Source organism: Giraffa tippelskirchi, chromosome 9, assembly GCF_054371585.1.
Source record: "Giraffa tippelskirchi isolate mGirTip1 chromosome 9, T2T-mGirTip1v1.2.pri, whole genome shotgun sequence".
NCBI classification, from domain to species: Eukaryota; Metazoa; Chordata; class Mammalia; order Artiodactyla; family Giraffidae; genus Giraffa; species Giraffa tippelskirchi.
In genome coordinates, this window is record NC_137283.1 from 82,216,096 (window position 1) to 82,238,889 (window position 22,794).

General features: G+C 39.0%; 1 protein-coding gene and 1 long non-coding RNA gene across 12 annotated transcripts in view; one reads left to right on the forward strand and one right to left on the reverse strand.

The window, feature by feature from the left end:
- Positions 1–2,963, reverse strand: part of LOC145521485 (uncharacterized) — a 147,054-nt gene extending 144,091 nt beyond the window's left edge. The window contains exon 1 of the long non-coding RNA XR_014065416.1: positions 951–2,963. This is a non-coding gene — a long non-coding RNA (uncharacterized LOC145521485). The remainder of the gene's footprint in view (positions 1–950) is intronic.
- Positions 1–22,493, forward strand: part of CD109 (CD109 molecule) — a 198,790-nt gene extending 176,297 nt beyond the window's left edge. For 8 of the 11 annotated variants that reach the window (XM_081530095.1, XM_081530097.1, XM_081530096.1 and 5 more), the window contains 5 exons: positions 5,257–5,322; positions 7,966–8,108; positions 13,008–13,155; positions 15,511–15,613; positions 17,582–22,493. In XM_081530095.1, the coding sequence (XP_081386221.1) occupies positions 5,257–5,322; positions 7,966–8,108; positions 13,008–13,155; positions 15,511–15,613; positions 17,582–17,760 (639 nt within the window). In that variant the 3' untranslated portion in view covers positions 17,761–22,493. The remainder of the gene's footprint in view (positions 1–5,256; positions 5,323–7,965; positions 8,109–13,007; positions 13,156–15,510; positions 15,614–17,581) is intronic. The other 3 variants (XR_014065411.1, XR_014065410.1, XR_014065412.1) reach the window with 1 other exon arrangement.
- Positions 22,494–22,794: the final 301 nt, after the last annotated feature.

A 22,794-nucleotide genomic window follows, 5' to 3' on the forward strand; every position in this document is an offset into this window, starting at 1 on the left:
TAGTTCTGTGAAAAATACCATTGGTAGCTTGATAGGGATTGCATTGAATCTATAGATTGCTTTGGGTAGTATACTCATTTTCACTATATTAATTCTTCCAATCCATGAACACGGTATATTTCTCCATCTGTTTGTGTCCTCTTCGATTTCTTTCATCAGTGTTTTATAGTTTTCTATATATAAGTCTTTTGTTTCTTTAGGTAGATATATTCCTAAGTATTTTATTCTTTTTGTTGCAATGGCGAATGGTATTGTTTCCTTAATTTCTCTTTCTGTTTTCTCATTATTGGAGTATAGGAATGCAAGGGATTTCTGTGTGTTAATTTTATATCCTGCAACTTTACTATATTCATTGATTAACTCTAGTAATTTTCTAGTAGAGTCTTTAGGGTTTTCTATGTAGAGGATCATGTCATCTGCAAACAATGAGAGTTTTACTTCTTCTTTTCCTATCTGTATTCCTTTTATTTCTTTTTCAGCTCTGATTGCTGTGGCCAAAACTTCCAAAACTATGTTGAATAGTAGTGGTGAAAGTGGGCATCTTTGCCTTGTTCCTGACTTTAGGGGAAATGCTTTCAATTTTTCACCATTGAGGATAATGTTTGCTGTGGGTTTGTCATATATAGCTTTTATTATGTTGAGCTATGTTCCTTCTATTCCTGCTTTCTGGAGGGTTTTTATCATAAATGGATGCTGAATTTTGTCAAAGGCTTTTTCTGCATCTATTGAGATAACCATATGGTTTTTTTCTTTCAATTTGTTAATGTGGTGTATTACATTGATTGATTTGCGGATGTTAAAAAAACCTTGCATTCCTGGGATAAAGCCCACTTGGTCATGATGTATGATCTTTTTAATATGATGTTGGATTCTGTTTGCTAGAATTTTATTAAGGATTTTTGCATCTATGTTCGTCAGTGATATTGGCCTGTAGTTTCCTTTTTTGTGACATCTTTGTCTGGTTTTGGAATTAGGGTGATGGTGGCCTCATAGAATGAGTTTGGAAGTTTACCATCTTCTGCAATTTTCTGGAAGAGTTTGAGTAGGATAGGTGTTAGCTCTTCTCTAAATTTTTGGTAGAATTCCACTGTGAAGCCGTCTGGTCCTGGGCTTTTGTTTGCTAGAAGATTTCTGATTACAGTTTCGATTTCCATGCTTGTGATGGGTCTGTTAAGATCTTCTATTTCTTCCTGGTTCAGTTTTGGAAAGTTATACTTTTCTAAGAATTTGTCCATTTCTTCCAAGTTGTCCATTTTATTGGCATATAGCTGTTGGTAGTAGTCTCTTATGATCCTTTGTATTTCTGTGGAGTCTGTTGTGATCTCTCCATTTTCATTTCTAATTTTGTTGATCTGATTCTTCTCCCGTTGTTTCTTGATGAGTTTGGCTAATGGCTTGTCAATTTTGTTTATCTTCTCGAAAAACCAGCTTTTAGTTTTGTTGATTTTTGCTATGGTCTCTTTTGTTTCTTTTGCATTTATTTCTGCCCTAATTTTTAAGATTTCTTTCCTTCTACTGACCCTGGGGTTTTTCATTTCTTCCTTCTCTAGTTGCTTTAGGTGTAGAGTTAGTTGATTTATTTGATTTTTTTCTTGTTTCTTGAGGTACGCCTGTATTGCTATGAACCTTCCCCTTAGTATTGCTTTTACAGTGTCCCATAGGTTTTGGGTTGTTGTGTTTTCATTTTCATTCGTTTCTATGCATAATTTGATTTCTTTTTTGATTTCTTCTGTGATTTGTTGGTTATTCAGAAGCGTGTTGTTTAGCCTCCATATGTTGGAATTTTTAATAGTTTTTCCTGTAATTGAGGTCTAATCTTACTGCATTGTGGTCAGAGAAGATGGCTGGGATGATTTCAATTTGTTTGAATTTACCAAGGCTAGATTTATGGCCCAGGATGTGATCTATCCTGGAGAAAGTTCCATGTGCACTTGAGAAAAAGGTAAAATTGATTGTTTTGGGGTGGAAAGTCCTGTAAATATCAATTAAATCTAATTTGTCTATTGTATCATTTAAAGTTTGTGTTTCCTTGTTAATTTTCTGTTTAGTTGATCTATCCATATGCGTGAGTGGAGTATTAAAGTCTCCCACTATTATTGTGTTATTGTTAATTTCCCCTTTCATACTTGTTAGTATTTGCCTTATATATTGTGGTGCTCCTATGTTGGGTGCATATATATTTATGATTGTTACGTCTTCTTCTTGGATTGATCCTTTGATCTTTATGTAGTGTCCTTCTTTGTCCCTTTTCACATCCTTTATTTTAAAGTCTATTTTATCTGAAATGAGTATTGCGACTCCTGCTTTCTTTTGGTCTCCGTTTGCATGAAATATGTTTTTCCATCCCTTCACTTTCAGCCTGTGTGTGTCCCTAGTTTTGAGGTGGGTCTCTTGTAGACAGCATATATAGGGGTCTTGTTTTTGTATCCATTCAGCAAGCCTTTGTCTTTTGGTTGGGGCATTCAACCCATTTACATTTAAGGTAATTATTGATAAGTATGATCCCGTTGCCATTTACTTTGTTGTTTTGAGTTCGTGTTGAAACATCCTTTCTGTGTTTCCTGTTTAGAGAAGATCCTTTAGCATTTGTTGGAGAGCTGGTTTGGTGGTGCTGAATTCCCTCAGCTCTTGCTTGTCTGTAAAGCTTTTGAATTCTCCTTCATATCTGAATGAGATCCTTGCTGGGTACAGTAATCTGGGTTGTAGATTATTCTCTTTCATTACTTTAAGTATGTCCTGCCATTCCCTTCTAGCCTGAAGGGTTTCTATTGAAAGATCAGCTGTTATCCTTATGGGGATCCCCTTGTGTGTTATTTGTTGCTTTTCCCTTGCTGCTTTTAATATTTGTTCTTTGTGTTTGATCTTTGTTAATTTGATTAATATGTGTCTTGGGGTGTTTTGCCTTGGGTGTATCCTGTTAGGAACTCTCTGGGTTTCTTGGACTTCTGTGACTATTTCTTTCCTCATTTTAGGGAAATTTTCAACTATTATCTCCTGGAGTATTTTTTCATGGCCTTTCCTTTTATCTTCTTCTTCTGGGACTCCTATGATTCGAATGTTGGGGCGTTTCATATTGTCCCAGAGGTCCCTGAGGTTTTCCTCATTTCTTTTGATTCTTTTTTCTTTTTTCCTCTCTGCTTCGTTTATTTCCATCATTCTATCTTCTACCTCACTTATCCTATCTTCTGCCTCCGTTATTCTACTGTTGGTTCCCTCCAGAGTGTCTTTTATCTCCTTTATTTCATTATTCATTCTATATTGACTCCTTTTTGTTTCTTCTAAGTCCTTGATAAACATTTCTTGCATCTTCTCAATCTTTGTCTCCAGGCTATTTATCTGTAACTCCATTTTGCTTTCAAGATTTTGGATCATTTTTATTATCCTTATTCTAAATTCTTTTTCAGATAGATTCCCTATCTCCTCCTCTTTTGTTTGGCTTTGTGGGCATTTCTCATTTTCCTTTACTTGCTGAGTATTTCTCTGCCTTTTCATCTTGTTTAGATTGCTGTGTTAGGCGTGGCCCTTCTGTATTCTGGTAGTATGAAGTTCCTCTTTATTGTGGAGGTTCCTCACTGCGGTTGGTGTTGGACAGGTGGCTTGTCAAGGCTTCCTGGTTGGGGGAGCTTGTGTCGGTGTTCTGGTGGGTGGAGCTGGATTTCTGCTCTCTAGAGTGCAATGGAGTGACCAGTATTAATTTTTGAGATGTCTATGGATTTGGTGTGCCTCTGGGCAGCCTGTATATTGATGCTCAGGTCTATGTTCCTGCGTTGCTGGAGAATTTGCGTGGTATGTCTTGCTCTGGAACTTATTGTCTCTTGGGTGGAGCTTGGTTTCAGTGTATATATGGAGGCTATTGGATGGTCTCTTATTAATTAATGTTTCCCCTGGCTTTCAGTCTTATTCTTGCAGTAGCCTCAAGACTTCTCCTTCCATACAGCCTCAATAATAAAACTTTTAGGTTAATGGTGAAAAGATTCTCCACAGTGAGGGATACCCAGAAAGGTTCACTGAGTTACATGGAGAGATGGGGGGGGGTGGGTTGAGGTGACCAGGAGGGGAAGAGGGGAATTCAAATGTGGAGAGAGCAATCTAGCCAGTAAGCACTTCCCTCTGTGCTTTCTACAGTTTGGAACCCTCAGAGTGGTTCACAGAGATACATAGAGAGGGGAGAGGAAGGTAACAGAGGTGAGCATGAGTAGAAAGGGAGGAATCAAGAGGGGAGAGAGAGATCTGGGCAGTATCCTGTTCCTGAAGTGTTCTCCGGTACCCAGATCACCCTCAGAGATTCACAGAATTGGGTTGAGAAGAGAAGGAGGAGGGTGGGAGATAGAGGTTCCCTGGGGGAGAAGAAAGAGCATCAATAGGGGGAGAGAGTAATCAGGCCAGTGATCACACTCCTGAGTAAAAATGAGTCCTAAAGATTGGGTTCTTAAATGTACAAAATTGATATCAAATATGTAAAACAAAGATTAAAAATCTAGAGTAGAGGTTAGACTCTTATAAAACTTACAATATAAAAAAAAAGAAAAAAGGAAACAGTGTAAAAAGAAAAAAAAACAGTAAAACAGTAAAAAAAGAAACAGTAAAAAAAAGTAAAACAGGAAAAAACATTAAAAAAAGAAAACACAAAAGGTATAAGATATATGTATGTAGTTTGCTTCAAAAATAGGGTTTTTTTTTTTTGCAAGTTAATAGTGGGTTATGAAAATGAAAGTTAAAGGTGTAATAGAGGACTCTTTTGAAGATAATGCGCTGTCTTTGTGGAAGCCTGACGTCCTCTGCCAGCCTTCAGAAGTAGTTTTGTGAAGTTTGGTCAGCGTTCAGATGTTCTTTCGATAAATTTGTGGAGGAGAGAGTGGTCTCCCCGTCCTATTCCTCCGCCATCTTAGCCCCGCCCTCCAAGAAGTCCTTTTCTTAAATTTTTTAAAGACTTTGTTATTGGAGTATAATTGGTTTACATTGCTGTGTTAGTTTCTGCTGTACAACAGTGAATTAGCTACATGTGTACATATATCCCGTCCCTCTTGAGCCTCTGCCCGCCCCAACCTCACTCCTCCAGGTTATCACAGACCTGGCTGGGCTCCCTGTGCTGCGCAGCAGCTTCCTACTAGCTATGCATTTTCCATGTAAAGTTGTTAGAGCTTTAGAGCGCAGACAGCTCACACTCCTGATGAGGGAAAACGGTGGTCTGTACTGGTTGGGAGGACCTGGATATGGATACTTAGCCTTATTTACTTTTTTCCCACTTTTATTCAGCTTGCTGTAGTACAGCCAACTGCAGTTAATATTTCTGCAAATGGTTTTGGATATGCTATTTGTCAGGTATGTAATAATGTTTATTTTTTGTTTTGTTAAATATGACTTGCTATAATAATTCTTTGGTTTGAGGCACTGATAAATCTTTGACTGAGATGACAAAATTATTAAAGGTTTATTTCTATGACAGCAAAATAAATCACTATCTTTAATAAAAAGTGTTAGAGCTGTTACTAGCTACTGAGTAGACTAGCAACTATATGACTTGATAATGTGTCAGTAGGATATTTCTTGAGTATTGAATACTGAGGTGAGGGTTAAAATCCTCCAATATGAGTCATGCGAATTGTTGGGAACTCTCACCTTTTTTTTGGTGAAAATATAGCTCAGACGTAATGCTGGGTAGAGTTTCTATTATGACTTGATAAATATGTAGCATTTTAGTTACCATTTCTTAATATTCATCTAACAATATGAAGGTCGACATGGTATTATAAGTAATTGACTTGAAAATAGGAAATGTGTCCCTTTGATGTTAATTTTATATTATTGTAAATAAAACAATTAGAGCATAATATGTTCAGTGCTCTACTATAGGAAGAAAATTCAAAGAAATCTACCCTTTATGGTTAAACTGGGATACAGTTAAATGGAGGTAGTATATAAAATACTGAGTGGAAGTTATTTTACTTAATAATACATGAAAATCATGAGGACTTAAAACCTATTTTGCATCCCAATAACATGGTTTTAAGTCCCCATGATTTTCATGTATTATGTACTTGGTTAGAAAAAACAAACCAAACAAGCCATGACAGATTTACTGAGAAAGTTGTTGTTTAGTCACTAAGTCGTGTCCGACTCTTTTATGACCCCCATGGACTGTAGTCCGCCAGACTCCTCTGTCCATGTGGGATTTCCCAGGGATACTGGAGTGGGTTGCCATTTCCTTCTCCAGGGGATCTTCCCAACCCAGCGATTGAACCTGTGTCTCCTGCATTGGCAGGTGGATTCTTTACCACTGAGCCACCAGGGAAGCCCTGAGAAAATTTTTTAAAGACTGTTATAGAGAAAAGACGGAGAGGGCAATGGCACCCCACTCCAGTACTCTTGCCTGGAGGGTCCCATGGATGGAGGAGCAAGGAGTCGGGCACGACTGAGCGACTTCACTTTCACTTTTCCCTTTCATGTATTGGAGAAGGAAATGGCAACCCACTCCAGTGTTCTTGCCTGGAGAATCCCAGGGACGGGGGAGCCTAGTGGGCTGCCGTCTATGGGGTCGCACAGAGTTGGACATGACTGAAGCGACTTAGCAGCCAGCAGCATAGAGAAAAGGTACTTTTTCAAAAACCAGTACAACTATCCTGGTTGAGAGAACAGATGCTTTTGCCAAGACACAATGCTCAGGGCACATGGTCAGGTATAATTTGGAAACTTAAAAATAATGTGAAGATTATTTTGTACAATACTCAAAATAGAGTAAATGTTTTCTTTTAATCGGAAAAAAATCACAATTAAAAGGAACAGTATTCAATGAAAAGGACAGATAGAGGAAAGAGCGAATAACTTGTATTGGTCTTTACCAACAAAGACTGTGTGAAAATACTCATTCTCAAGCTACAGATAGAGGAAAGAGCGAATAACTTGTATTGGTCTTTACCAACAAAGACTGTGTGAAAATACTCATTCTCAAGCTATCTTTTGATGTGAATAATAAATCCAAAAGTAAATATAGAGGATATTTTAGATAAGCTTGAAAAATTATACATACTTAAACCACCAAATTGGTTTGAATTCATTCTTGATAAACCAAATATAGATAAATTACTATATAGATAAAGTCAAGTGATTTTTATATGAGGTCTGAGGACACAGCAGTAAATTTGGTAGCTACTGCTTGGAATGTTCACCAGTTGTATGTCTGTATCAAAATGAAGAAAACGAAAGGTAGGGACCAACAGGTACTTCTTGTAATGGAGAAGAAAATTGCAAAAAAGCTGGTTACCCAGAAATAGGTATTGACATTTCCTTTAGTTAATATTTTTGAAAGTGCTCTGGAAAAAGGGGGGCAAGGAAGACTCTCAGGTTTGCAGTAATGTTGACCCCTTTTGAGTGATAAAAAGTAAAGCTATTTTTTGGAAATAAACTGCAAGATTTCTGGGATATAAAGACCCAGTTGACTTGAAATCCATCATTTATTTCATCATCTTTGAAAAACATTGTATGAGCAAAAAAAGAAGCCTTAGCAGTTGAATAGGTTTCTGTTCCACCAAGGCTTTTGGATAAAGATATTTTGATTTATCTTAGCAATAGTTCCAGTTTGTAAAAAATGACTCCAGCTGGGCAACAGAGCTTAGAAATTAGTGGATGCTTTCAAGAAACTTGGCAATAGTTTAGCTTGTTCCCTCATGGGAATGTTTTACAGTATTTGAAAAAAACAATATCCGTGAATATTGTCCACAATGATCTATGAAATTTTGAATATTCCCTAACAATTTTTCTCAATTTTAAAAATCATTGTTTATTAACTTTTATATTTGTAAATAATGATACATTGCTAGCTAGTAAAACTATGATTTTTTTAGACTGAAAATTACAAATTTTAGTTGAGTTTATTCCAGAGAATCATTACTTAATTTTTAGAATATATAATTAAACCAGTTTATTGCTAATGACTTATTACTTATGATTCTTTGTTATTTATTGCAGCTTAATGTTATTTATAATGTGAAAAATTCCAGATCTTCTAAAAGCCGAAGATCTATCCAAGATCAGGAATCATTTGACTTAGATGTTGCTGTAAAAGATAATAAAGATGATGTCAATCACTTGGATTTGAATGTGTGCACAAGGTTGGTATCTAAATCCCCCCTCTTTCTCCTTAAAAAATAGATTTGAATATTTAATTAAATATATGACTATTTATGGAGAAGGAAATGGCAACCCACTCCAGTATTCTTGCCTCGATAATTCCATGGACAGAGGAGCCTGGTGGGCTACAGTCCATGGGGTCACAAAGAGTCAGACACGACTGAAGTGACTTAGCAGCAGCATATGACTATTTATATATTTAATTATATAACTATATAGTTATCTAACTGTATCACTATAAGGAGTTATATTTAGCAAAGATTTCAGTTACACAATACACTTCTGATTACAAACTAAAATGCTAATTGTATTTAAGCCTTTCTCCACATACCCAAATTATCAATATTTGCAAGTTTTTCTTGTATTTATAATAAGCTTTAATAGAAAAGTTTAATAAAACTCAGGTTTAATTTATAAAAAGTTTAATTGTTGTTCAGTCACTCAGTTGTGTCTGATTCTTTGCGACCCCATGGACTGCAGCACACCAGGCTTCTCTGTCCATCACCAGCTCCCGGAGTTTGCTCAAACTCATGTCCATTGAATTGGTGATATTGTCCAACCATCTCATCCTCTGTCGTCCCCTTCTCTTCTTGCCTTCAATTTTTCCCAGCATCAGGGGTCTTTTCCAGTGAGTTGGATCTTTGCATCAGGCAGCCAAAGTATTGAAGCTTCAGCTTCAGCATCAGTCCTTCCAATGAATATTCAGGGTTGACTTCCTTTAGGATTGACTGGTTTGATCACCTTGCTGTCCAAGGGACTCTCAAGAGTCTTCTCCAGCACCATAGTTCAAAAGCATCAGGTCTTTGGCTCTCAGCCTTCTTTATGGTCCAACTCTCACATCTGTACATGACTACTGGAAAAACCATAGCTTTGACTATATGGATCTTTGTTGGCAAAGTGATATTGCTGCTTTAATACGCTATCTAGATTTATAATAGCTTTTCTTCCAAGGAGCAAGCATCTTTTAATTTTGTGGCCACAGTCACCATCTGTAATGATTTTGGAGCCCAAGAAAATAAAGTCTACCACTGTTTCCATTCAAAAACCTAATGAATCATGATTAATACTCCAAAATTGATTATTTCTTTTTGTTGGTTGTTTTTCCATTAAGCAATTATTCCAGATTCACATTTAACTTTTTGTGTTATGCACTTAACTCAGAACTTCATATAAGTGTGAAAGTTCAATGAAGAGCCTAGTTTTTTTTAGACACAGTGAAATAATTCCAATTTAGAAGATCTTTGCATTGGCTATTTAGGCACTTACAGCTTCTGGGAGCATTTAATAAAGTGACTATTAAATTTGGTCTGTGTTCAGAGCATCTGCAGATCTTGTTAAGCAAAAGGTATCCACTTCAAGACCACTGACTTCACAGATTCAGGGTCTGTGAAGCCACCTTCAGCCTTCTTGCTTAGTCTGATGCATACAGCAGTTTGAGAACAACTCCTTCAGAAAGTTCTCGAATCAAGAGACTTTACAGTCTGTTCTTTGTCAGTCTACTATGGTCAAGCTGGGTGTTACTCTGTTCTGCACTGATCTCGAAGAGCTGCTGCCTGCCCTTTGTAAATATCCCATAGTGTCTGATTGGGCTTTCCTGGTGGCTCGGACAGTAAAGAATCTGCCTGCAATGCAGGAGACCCGGGTTTTATCACTGGGTCAGGAAGATCCCCTATAGAAGGGAATGGCTACTCACTTCAGTACCCTTGCCTGGAGAATTACATGGACAGAGGAGCCTGGTGGGAGTTGTCCACGGGGTTGCAAAGAGTCAGACATGACTGAATGGCTAACACTTACTTACTATAGCACTTACTATAGCATCTGATTGACCTTGGACTCTTGGTGGGCTGGATGTCACTGATGTGATACTGAACCTCCAGGTCCTCTTAAGGTCATCTCTAGCAGTTCCTCCAGGTGGTCAATCTTCTTAGCCATTGTCTGAACCCAGTCTTCTTCATTACTGCTACCATCCCTACTCTCTTGGGTCTCCTTGTTCCTGATTTTAGTATAAATTGCCACATATGTTTGCCCTCTTCCTCACCTATTTGGGCATTTTGAACCAGCAGCACGGGGATATCAGAATCTCTGCAGTGGCTTCCTTTTTAGCTGAGAAAGTAGGACACCCATTATACTTCACTAAGATTGAAACTGGGCTCTGTTCCAGAATAACAGCATCAAGTTATTATTATTATTATTTAAACAACACCCACCTGCATTTGGGCTTCCCCAGTAGCTCAGACAGTAAAGAATCCGCCTGCAATGCGGGAGACCTGGGTTTGATCCCTGGGTTGGGAAGATCCTCTGGAGGAGGGCATGGCAACCCACTCCAGTATTCTTGCCTGGAGAATCCCCGTGGACAGAGGAGCCTGGCGGGCTAGTGTCCATGGGGTCACAAAGAGTCGGATACAACTGAGTGACTAAGCACAGCACAGTATCTGCATTTATCACAAACTTACATGCTAGGCACTGCACCTTGACTTACACACGAAACTCATTTAATCCTTAGAGTTATTCTATAAAGTTGGTGATATTATTATCCCTACTTTTCTCATTCACTCCTTCAGTCATTCATTTTTCATTATGTAGTGTCAGGATTTGGAATATTAAGGTTAGCCAAAAAGATACAGCCTTATCTTCACAGTACTTACTATTTGAAAGAGGAGACAAAAATTAATAAAAATGATTCCTGAAAACAGTGTTACTGAACTCAGGTTTGGCTGCTGGCTGTTTAGAAATCAATACCCAAAAGACAGTTGCTGGTCGAAAGGAAAGATGCTTTAATAAGAAAAACTGGCAGTCTGGGGAGAAGGTGGACTCATGTTCTGAGACCAGCTCCGAGGATTCTGCTCAGTAGTAGTGGTTTTTAAAGAGAAACTGGGAAAACAGTTTCAGTCAGTCATTGAGATGGAAGTCAGAGCCATCACCACCTTGCCCTGCATGCAGGCTTGTCGACTTCTTATGATCTTACTCTAGACTCTGTCTTGTTCACACAGTTTGTTCATGAGATTACTACAGGGGAAGCTAGGGAAGAGATCTGGTCATCTGTTAATTATTTATTCTTCATTTGTACTCCTTTGATCTATGGGAAGAACCAACAGGTTAGGCAAGATACCGTGTGATCAAAAGATTTGAGAAGTGTGCTTGGGCCAGAGGTGAGCAGAACCTGGGGGTGCCTGGTTTAAGGTTAGTTACAATACAGCTTTGCTAAAATGACAAGGAAAGAGCTGTCCTGAGGAGGGTGGTTTCCTGCAAAGAGCTGCTTAGAGCAAGTCAATAAAATTCTAGTTTTGAAAAGGGAAAATTGCTCTTATGGGGCAATGAGATGGATTTTACCTCCTAGGGAGGTCAGGTGAAGACACACAAGAGGAAAATGAAGTGAAACTGAGATTCAGACCATGATGGGGCTTCACTATAAGGGGCTCATGTGAAAATGCAGGATTCCAAATCTTATTCCAGCATCAGGAGTCAGATGGGCAATAAACTTTGCTATGTAGAGGACATCTGTATCTTTGTGTGTGGAGGATCTGGAGAAGGTAAGTGTTTTAATCAGGGTTGGGGGCTTTATAAAAAGGATTTAGACATTGCAACTAGTTTTCTGAGAAAAATCGGCTATGAAATACAAATAGCATTCTAAATGAATTCTTTCAGTGACACTTTATAAAAAGAAAAACTGGTGTTTCAGGCACTTTATTCTCGTCAGTAAGGTCCAAGCTCTTACTCACCTCAGACAGGGTTTCTCTGTGGCATGGCAAGTGAACAAGTTCTGCTCCTGGCTGGTGGAAAGACCAGGTCAACTAAGGCACTTCTGATGATACACTGCATCGAATCTAGGCAGGTTGGCTGTTTTTCTCATCGCTAAAACTCTTCCAATTTTAATGCCCATATTGGTTTTCAACAGCATCTCTTCTTGAGCATATTACCAGCAGATGGTTTTGACTGCCTGGGGTTGCCAGCCAGCCACAGTCAGCACTTGTACTGTATGGCTTTTCAATCAGTCATGTTTGGCAGGCATCACTTTGCTGCTTTGAAAAGCAAGATTTTCTACTGGCCCTTCTTGCTTTTGCCATTTAAAGGACAACAGGAACTTAACTGAACGATGCTGAGACTTCCATCTTGGAGACAAAATCCTTTCCATAACGATGCTGGGCTCCTTCAGATCTGAACTAAAAGCTCTTGCCACCTAGTGTTTTTTAGAAAAATATTTATTTTAAAGGAGACAAAATGTTGTTGGTGCCCAGATGCTTTGATGCTCACAATTGTACAGCAGGGTTAGAAAACAAGCAATGTAATAAAACTTTCCCAGGCTTGTCATTCTCCCAAGGCGACCGAAGAAAACACAAAATTTGCTCCAAGTATGTGGGAGAAGAAAGGGAAGGACCTTCCCTACTGGGTCTTCTTTTTCTAAAACCAGATGAAGAAAAGGTTGTTGAAGACTTGGCCTCCATCTCCTGCTAACTGGTCAAGTGATGCCTCTTTTGCAGTTCCTAGCCTTGAGCCGGGGAGCTTAGTGCCACCAACTTCTGAGAAAATGAAAAATGCAATGCAATTTGGAATCAACCACTGAAAAACAGAGTTGCCTTTTGAAGGGGCAAAGGTTGCCCTCATTACAGCCCAGGGGCCTAAGCCAGCTGCGTCATAGGCATTTCCTGCTGGCTGACAAGTGGACCCACCGCTCTCTTCCTCACGTGGCTGAAAGTTATAGGAATTTCAGACCTGTAAAGAAAGGGTTACCTTTTTACATTTTTCTACAGTAACTTATTTCAACGAAACAGTAAATATTTGGAATAACACTTGGCAGTTTTAATTTCTATATGAAGATAGTTTGTCAACAGCTGTAGGTTTTTCCTAAAGGGTTTTTGTCTATCCTGTTATCCTTGATTTAGGTTTCTGGGCCCAGCCAGAAGCGGCATGGCCCTTATGGAAGTCAACCTGCTCAGTGGTTTTACTGTGTCCTCAGATGCCATTCCCCTGAGTGATACTTTGAAAAAAGTAGAACACGACCATGGGAAACTCAACCTCTACTTAGACTCTGTAAGTAATGAGACCTAAGTTCACCTCGGTAACCACTGACAGCACCGCTCTTTTACTGTGTTCAGAAGTACCTTTACTTTACACGTTTTCTTTACGTCATTATTTTGGCTGTTTGTGTCCCTGAATGGCTTTCACATGGCAACCATCTATTGTCAACACTAACAAGACATTATTACAAAATTAGTTTAAAGAGAATTACTATTAATGGTGAGCCTAATGAAAGTATTGATAATGAAATTATTATTTCATACCAGATGTTCAACACAGAAATTGTTGTGGTATGATTTCCATAATACAGTCCAGATCTCAAATAGAGAACTCCTGTGCTTCAAGGAATTGCTGGACATATTTATTTAAATGCTACTGATGGTGAAAGCTTTAATTACATGTTTTAAAATGCTCATGAGAGGCTTCCCTGGTGGTCCAGTGGTTAAGAATCCTCCTGCCAATGCAAGGGACTCGGATTCCATCCCTGTTCTGGGAACTAGGATCCCACATGCCACGGGGCAAAATATGCCACAGTTACTGAGCCCACGGTCTAGAGCCCACAAGCTGCAACTGGAGAGAAGCCTGAGCACCCGGAGTCAGTGCTCTGCAACAAGAGACGCCACTGCAGTGAGAAGCCTGTGCAGCACAACTAGAGAGCAGGCCCTGCCCGCCAGGACTGGAGACCGCCCCCAGGCAGCAGCGAGGGCCCAGCCAGGGTGCTTCCATGAGAAAAGGAGCGTTTGATACATCCCCAGGCAGCAGCGAGGGCCCAGCCAGGGCGCTTTCATGAGAGAAGGAGCGTTTGATACATCCCAAAGGGGCTAACATTCCCGCACTGAAAAGTTAGGTGCTTGAGTCATAGAATAGTCTCAGAGCTTTGGTCTTTACAGAAAATTATTATATGATATAATTATATCATATAATACTTTTCATGTACTCTTCCCATTGTTGTATGAAAATTACTGATTCAAGAATAAGGTACATAAAATATTGTGAGAAAAATTAGTGTGGAATTCAAGACTCTACTTGTTATGTCTCGAAACTGCTGGCATGTAAGTTCATTCTTCTGACATCTACGTGAAATTTATATGTGGAGTTGAAATTTAGTTTTAAGTGTTCTTAGGATTTCATGTTATGAGGGGGGAATATGTATGTTTCATATTCCAGTTTTGCAAAGTGTGAATCAGAATTATATTGCTTTAGCGGAGAAGGCAATGGCACCCCACTCCAGTACTCTTGCCTGGAAAATCCCATGGACGGAGAAGCCTGGTAGGCTACAGTCCATGGGGTCACTACGAGTCGGACACGACTGAGCGACTTCACTTTCACTTTTCCCTTTCATGCACTGGAGAAGGAAATGGCAACTCACTCCAGTATTCTTGTCTGGAGAATCCCAGGGACGGCGGAGCCTGGTGGGCTGCCGTCTATGGGGTCGCACAGGGTCGGACACGACTGAAGCGACTTAGCAGCAGCAGCAGCAGCAGTGACTCTGCTTTTAAAAACCTAGTTCCTAAATATTCTCCTTGTTTTAAGACTTCAAAAACCACTGTGGTTAAAAAGCTGTTAAAACAAATTCAAAGTCTCTAGATTCTTTTGCTGTTCATTTTCACATATTAAATACTGCTTGACAGTCATGGGCCTAATTTACAGTTTGAAAAATGCATTTACTGTTTATATATTTAATAATGTAATTAGGTTTGGAGTTTGTCCTGTGTCTGTGATGTTCTTGTTAATGGCTATTTTTAGTGTCCATTATATTTTGACTGATTGACTTTTCACTTCCTGCTAATCAGTATGTAATGAAATGTTTGAAGAATGTATTAATTTCAGATTCCTTAACCAGTATTGTTTGCCAGATTGGCATTAATTACCTTACCTGGAGGCAAAGAGGCTGGCCTTTTGTACCCCATCTTGGTCAGTTACTGGTTGGGGGCTGCACCCCCGTGACTTTGAGGTTACTTCATTTAGTGGATGAGGTGGCTCCTATGAGCTGAGGGTGATTCTCCAAAAGAAGGGGATTGGGGTGAGTCAGTAGCAGCAACCAGGATGGGGTGCAAGGCTGAGGGAGGGGTTTTGGTGAAGCACCAAGGCCAAGGGCGTGCACCTTGGGCTCCTGCATCCTTAACTACTCTAATTCTCAGTATCTGTTTCAGTAAAATGGAAATAAGAACCATACTGATCATGCAAAGATTGTTTTACAAAATAAATGATGTGATTTATGTAAAGTGCTTACCACAGTACTGGGTGTGTAGAAATGCTCCCTCAATGTTAATTTCTATAACTGTTTGATAAATGATAAGAGAAAGAAATGTCTTTTATCATGAACACAGTCTGCCACCCTTTTAAAAGTCTTCTGTATTTTTCAAGGTAAATGAAACCCAGTTTTGTGTTGATATTCCTGCTGTGAGAAGCTTTAGAGTGTCAAATACACAAGATGCTTCAGTGTCCATAGTGGACTACTATGAACCAAGTAAGTGTGTTCTGGAGTTCCCAGTACGTTATGAGTTAAGCCGGGCATTCATTCATTCATTCATTCAAAGAGACCATCTATTGAATTACCTTTGTGGGGGAGGGTGTAGTTGGGAGTAGTGAAGGAGGTGGTGCAGCAGGAGGTGAGCTTTCCATTTAAATGAAGACAATTGATAATTTACTAAATATAATCACAATATTTGCATATATTAAAATGATGTTTTTGCTCCTAATATTTTAGGTTTTAAACTCACAGTTAAAATTAAAACAACAAAAACAAAACTGACCCAGAGAGTCCAGTTATGTTCAGTTTCCAAGGTTATTCTCTTGTTCCAAGCACCCACTCCCTCTGGTTCTGGTTTTAAAACAGGACTTCTTCAGGAGAGAACGTGAACACCATCCGTGTTGGCAAACCTCAGTGGGGTTTAGCTGTTTCTTCACTGAGGGAGTCTTGTTTTGCTAAGATGTATTTATTATAACAGATTTTTTTTTATCATTTCAAGAAAAATATAGTCTGGAGAATAACTTGAGCTTCTTTGATTTTACTGGTAACTTTTACTTTATAAAATATTAGAAATTTAGAATGTGAAAGTAGAGATCTGGTTTGGAGATCATCTAAGCTGATCAGGACAAGTCTCCGTTCAGTCAGGGAGTGACTTTTTGTCAATGTGAGACCTGCAGGCTAATGTTTCTGCTTGTAGTCACATTCGTCCTGAATAAGCACTCCTGGCGGCTCAGAATCATCAGAATGCATGAGAATCGTTAACACTTTCATGTCCCAGGCATTGTAGATAATGACACTTTAGAGTACGAGGAACCTGTCCGAGTGGCTGGGAGTCTTTGCAGGGTATTCAAGAGGCAGCACCACCTGGCTCTCCTTCCAAGTCAACAAGCCAGTTCCTCTCGTCTCGTGCTTCCTCCTGGAGTTGGGGCAGAGCAGTCACCCAGCTCTTGTGGGACATTCTGGGGACAAACTGATGCAGCATTTTTTAATTCTTCTGGTGAAAGGATGAAAGACTCAGGTAGAGACTCAGTGACAAAATAATGAATTTATCTGAATTTGTTACTTAATAACCTAGTTGAAAGATTCTCCAATTGATATTTCTCAGGTGTATGGAGAATATTTTAAACATTTAAGCAGCAAAAAAGATTCAGTCTCCGTGAAGTTTTTTTGCGGAAAATGACTTATGTATTGGGGGGCATTTAAAATGAAAACATGGGTAAGATCAGGATAATAAAACCTATTTTGAAAAACCCTAGAGTCAGAAAGCGTATTTATAATATTTAAAACAATGAAAAACCATGAAGGAATTTGAAAATAGGAAGTTTCTTAAAAACTGTACAAATAAAAATCATTTATGCTTTATAGTAAGTTTATTATAATGCTATTGGTGCTTCATATAGTTTTTTAAAATATTAGCTTGTACTATAAAATTTACTCACGTTCAGTAGTTTTAGAGACTATGTACTTAACATTTTAAGACACTGCAACAAGGCATCACACCGAGTTCTTTTCCTGTTTTTGCACTTTAAAATAAAGTCCATGTGAATATTTCCCTTCAGTAGTTCGAATGATTAGAACTTTACTTGAAGGCATAGAAAATGTCATCCAAAAATGAAGTCTCAAGGAAGTGAAAACATCCTCAAGGTACAGCCTTTCCCTTTCCAGGAAGGGTTTCAGGTTGCGCTTGACCTGTGCTGTGCAGCTGGGGTCTGTTTTTTTCTCTTTCAATGCCGGCCAGCTGCTGGTGGTACAGAAACTGGACTTGCAAGCACTGTTTCTCCCTTGGACTTGCTTCGCATTTTGGGCTCCTTGTGAGCAGTTTTGCTGTTTTTCTTGTAAGGAAAAATAAAATTATGTGAAGAACAGAAAACTCAGAAAAGTGTATCGAAAGGCTCTTAAGTTTTGGCAGAGTACATGTTTCCAAACGCAGGAGGCATCTAAAGCGACATCTGCCTCTTTGAACAGGGCGGCGAGCCGTGAGAAGCTACAACTCCAGAGCGCAGCTGACCTCCTGTGACCTCTGCGGGGACCCGCTCGCCTGCGGCCCCTGCGACCGCGCGGCCCCCGCCCGCCTCCCGAGCCTGACTGCCCTCCTCCTCCTCCTCTGCCCCACGCTTCTGTTCTCCTTGCAGCGTTGGCCGTGATTTATTTTCTAGACTCCATGAAGCACTTGCATTTCCAAAAGCCACGTGTGATTGTCTTGTCTTCATAATCAGATATTACCTCTGTTTGGAAAATCAATGTTTTTCTTTTTATGAGTTGGGAGGGGGGTAGAAGTGGGGGAGATGTATTAATAACAACAGGTCCTTGTATGTGTAGCTGCATAGATTCCCCCCCCCCACCCCGACTTCTGTGTGGAACAAAAAAATAAGAATTATTGCAGCTGTATTCTTTTATTTCCCTTCCTTAAAATCTTTTAGGATTTTTTTTTTTGGAGGTGTTGTTTTCTCCAGAATAAATGCATGATTTTAGATGATTCTTTTCATTTTTCTAGAAGAAATGAGCCTGGTTTCTTAAGAACTGCTGTATGTCAGCCTCTGCTTCAGTAGTAACCGTGAAACAAGCCCAAGGAAAGAGCTTGTTCTTTCCCTTCTGTATCCACCCCAAGCCCCTGACCGCCGCACCCACCCCAGCGGTCTCAGTGCCCTGCTCTGCTGTGCCAAGTCGCTTCAGCCGTGTTCGACTCTTTTTGATCCTATGAACCCGCCAGGCTCCTCTGTCCATGGGATTCTCCAGGCAAGAATACTGGAGTCGGTTGCCATGCCCTCCTCCAGAGGATCATCCCGACCCAGGGATCGAACCCATGTCTCCTGCATTGGCAGGCAGCTTCTTTCCCGCTAGTGCCCCCTGGGAAGCCCATGGTCTCAGTACACTTTCTTAATCAGATATAGTGTTTTTCTTTAGGATGGAGGTGGTGATTTTTTTTTTTAAAGGGAAATGATATTGTTCCACTCCAGATATAGTCGCATACCCCATCCCTTGCTTTTTGCCTGTTTTCCCTCTGGAGAGAAGCTGAGAGACTGGGCTTTGCTGTGCTGCCCATGGCTCAGAGGTTGAGGTCGCTGGGAAGTGATCAGAGGAGCCCTGGGTGATCTTCTCTGTGTGCCAGCCCCACATGCAGGCTTTGTTCAGGCTGAGGGTCAGAGAGCATTGCCACATGTGCCTTATGGGACTTGGACAAGAAGATCCTAGACCAGGAGACACATGTGAGTCATGGGGAATGCTCAGTTGGAAAGAGAAAGTGTTAGTCACTCAGTCATGTCCGACTCTTTATGACCCCATGGACTGTAGCCCACCAGGCTCCTCTGTCCTTGGAATTCTCCCCAAGAATGCTGGAGTGGGTAGCCATTCCCTTCTCCCAGGGATTTTCCCAACCGAGGGATTGAACCCAGGTCTCCTGCATTGCAGGCAGATTCTTTACCATCTGAGCCACTAGGGGGACACAACCAAATCCTGTATGAGATGCAGCAGACTGACCTCCCTGTGGTCTGGGAAGGAAGCTGGGGTTTGATGGGGGTCAGAGAGATGTGAAGTACTGGACAGTGTTGGCCAGGGTCCTGTGGAACCTTCTAGATTCAGGAGTCTGAGCTTCAGACCACCAGCTGTCCACTGACATCTAATGCTTGCTCTGAACCTTACAGAAGATTCTTGAATTTTGAGCATCTGGCTCATTGCTTACCTGGTTTTCAGAAGGATAATACTCATTTATGTGAGGGAAGTTTTAAAGAAAGATTCCTTTCTTCTCCCTTTCCTGTTTGTCCTCTTTTCTCGCTTTTTTTTTTCATTCTTCTTTTCCTTCTTTCTTCTTTACATTTGAAAAATATTGAAATATTTTAGATACATCAAAAAATGTAAAGATCTTTTACTAAATCTAAAAAATAGTTTAATTTTACTCCTGAAGTCAGCATTTGTCTCAAGGGGATGTAGAAATGTAATTGTCATGGGCTCCAAAGATGCTGCGTTATAGTATTTTCAGCTGTTTAAAAATAAATCCAAAATGAAAATATACAAATAATATATTTTAAAGTGAATTTTGAAAAGAATGTTTTTATTTTAGTGAATTTAAAGAAATAACAGTGGAGTGGATATTCATGGATTGCTTATGGATATTTTGGACAGAAAGGTTAGAGGGTGGTCTGTGGAGAGAGAGCAGTTAAGTAACAAATATATAATTTTCCTGTATATACTTTCAAGTGGGGAAAAGTTTTTAGTTGTGTTACCCCTTTGAAACAGTCTGATCTGAAAAAGACACTTGGGTTTGGGCCTTCCTGTGTAGGATTTTTGGCTTTTATATGTTAGGACTTCTTTGGAAGTGAAAGTATCTTAAAATGAACTTGGAGGAGGGTGTTGGCAAAGGATCCTGCTTCCCCTACCCCGCTGCCCAGAGAAACTCAAGACTACCCATCAACAGCTTTCTATTCTGTAGTTTATATACTGTTCATACCAGACTTCAAGTATAGAGTCTTAGGAAACACAAGAATGGAAAGCCATTGGAAGATGGTGTGGCTTTTTAAAAATGTATTTCCTCATTTAAAAACTAGAAATCTGATATTTTTTTTGTGAATTATTTCAGATTTTCAGGTTGAATACTCACCTTGTAACTAATATTTTAATGTATTAACAATACATTACAGATGTATTAAAACGTATGGAAAGTGAGGAGGAGGATGGGATTGGGGAAGAAGAGCAGGAGCGGACGCAGTGCGGAGAGGCCGGTCCGCGTGGTTGGAGGTGCACGGGCAGTGGGGATGAACGCGTCTTCCTGCATCACGCCTCTTGGAGGCAGGCTCTGTGACAGCCGTGGGCTGGGATGAAAAGGGTCCAAAAAAGCCACAGGCATCTGGGTTAAAGGAGAGCAGTAGTAGCAGGAATTGACATTATTAACTCTTTTCTTCACATACTACGAGTAACAATACTAAAACCCTTGTTTTGCCTTTTACTTTCCTGGTGGTGAAACTTCTCCAGTGCCCTCAATTTCATTTACTGATATAAACCTGAAGTCTCTCTTTCTTTCCCACTTTGTGGGAACCTCATTATTAAGACACCAGCGTATGTTGCTTCCAGTTTTGACTGGCCAGGGGTTCCAGACACAGAATGTTGGGAATAACTAGTAGCCACATAAATTCAGGGACAGGTCACCGCTATTATATTTGGTTTCAACATATAAAACCCATTAAAATATGTTGGGTCAATGAAAAAATTCCTTTTATTGTATTGTCCTATTATACTTTGTTTTTTAAAATACTCTAACAATAATTTGGTTTAGTATTTTGGTTATATGATAATCTGTGGAACATTGTGTTAAAATCCAGATATATGCTTATTGCCTAACAGTTTGTTACTTACATATGCAATGCTATATTCTACATGTGGAAATTTTCAGAATTGTACATAGCATAATTCTCCCTGCTTCCATTTTTTGAGCCTGAGTGTAATAATTTTTTTAAAAAAGGTTATATTTAACCATAATTTCTTTTTATGTTAAATTTAGTTACAAATATTCTGGCAACAGAATGCTAGTAATCTTTAATTTGATTACTTTGATCCAATTCAATTATTTTGATATCATTAATTTTGATATCATTCAACATTTCTGACCATCCAGTTTTAAAAATTGGAGCTATGATTTTTCTTTATCATTCTTTAAAGGAGCCATTTTATTAGTCTTACAGCATGTAATCTGGAGTTTTTTGTAACAACCTCACTTCTAATTTGCTTTATTGAAGTTTAATACTGATTTTTATAAAAATATGTTGTAAATACCTCCCTGACAAGGTTCTTTATCATAAAGACAGTACTTACTTGGAGTTCATCAAGTAGCTCCCGTGGGTCCAGGTGCCATTACTTATTCTTGGGTGCATCACTTTCTTGCATTTTGTAAATTTGAGACAGTGGACTGACTCTTGGAGAAGCTTCAGAACCTTATATACCCTAAGTATATAAGTATAAATAGCCTTATATACCCTAAGAGGCTTCTGTTAGAAGCCTCTATTTTTTGTTTGTTTTCAAATTCCAGTAAAGCATAGCACATTTAAGAACTTAAAAATTTCCTGTCATCTACTCAATTGATATTCATGTTAATATTAAATATCTTAAGTTGTATTGGGAGCAATTTGAGGTGCAGTTATTTTTATCACTACTTTCTTCAGGAAACTAAGCAGTGAATATACAGTTTTAATGAAGAATATATCAGTTGTGAGTAGGCTTGTTCCAAGACTATTTCTAGCCATTGAGTTGTGTTTTCATGTGCCTCATCATAAGACAGTGCCACATGCATCATTCCATAAAATGTTGCCGTTTCATTTCAGTAGTTATAATACAGGAAAATAGACATTTCCCGGGTGATTTCTGAGTTTCTCACTTCACAGGTCACTTACACATTGGTGTGTGTGTGTCTTTGTAATAAAGGTGATATTGGTACATATTTAAAAAAAATTCTGTGTCACGAGGCCGTGATTTACCACTCTTCTGTCAGGGTATTGAATCAGTGGTAGAGGATAGTTCCATGTTCCACTTACAGATCTTTAAGATTTATCTTTGATAGATTTAATAGAATGTGGCTCTGTTCTGATCCTTCAAACCTTTATGTTTTGGATTTTTACTGAGGTGCAGTTGATGTGGTAGAGTCAATTTCTTTTGTACACAGTAGGCTTTATAAAATTTTATTCATAAATCTATTTTAAGACCTTGTTTGCATATAAGAAGGATACTATTGAAATAAAACATTTTCACAGAAACTAAACTTTATATGTTGAACCAGGGTGATTCTGAAAGCTTAAATTTTAAATGTTAGAGTATTGTTATATTGTTAATTGTACTTGATTATGTATTCAACAGGAAATCATGGTTTATCAATAAAAATGAAAATTTCCATTGATTTATTACCAGTGCTGTTTTTATTTTATATCATATGTATAGCGCATCTCTTTTACCTAAACCTATTTAATGGTGAGGAATGGGATGTCTGAGAGTAGATTTGAGGGGTGATTATTGTGTTAGATTTAGACATAATGAAAGAAGGGAAACTTGGCCACCAGCTGCCTTTACCTCCGTCCTCATTCTTTGCACTTGTTGTTGGAGTGGGATGTGTGAAGAGGTAAGTGATATACACAAATGAAAGATGTGAGGTGAGGACTCACTTAGCTTTTGGAACTTATACAGAAATACAGAATGCACGG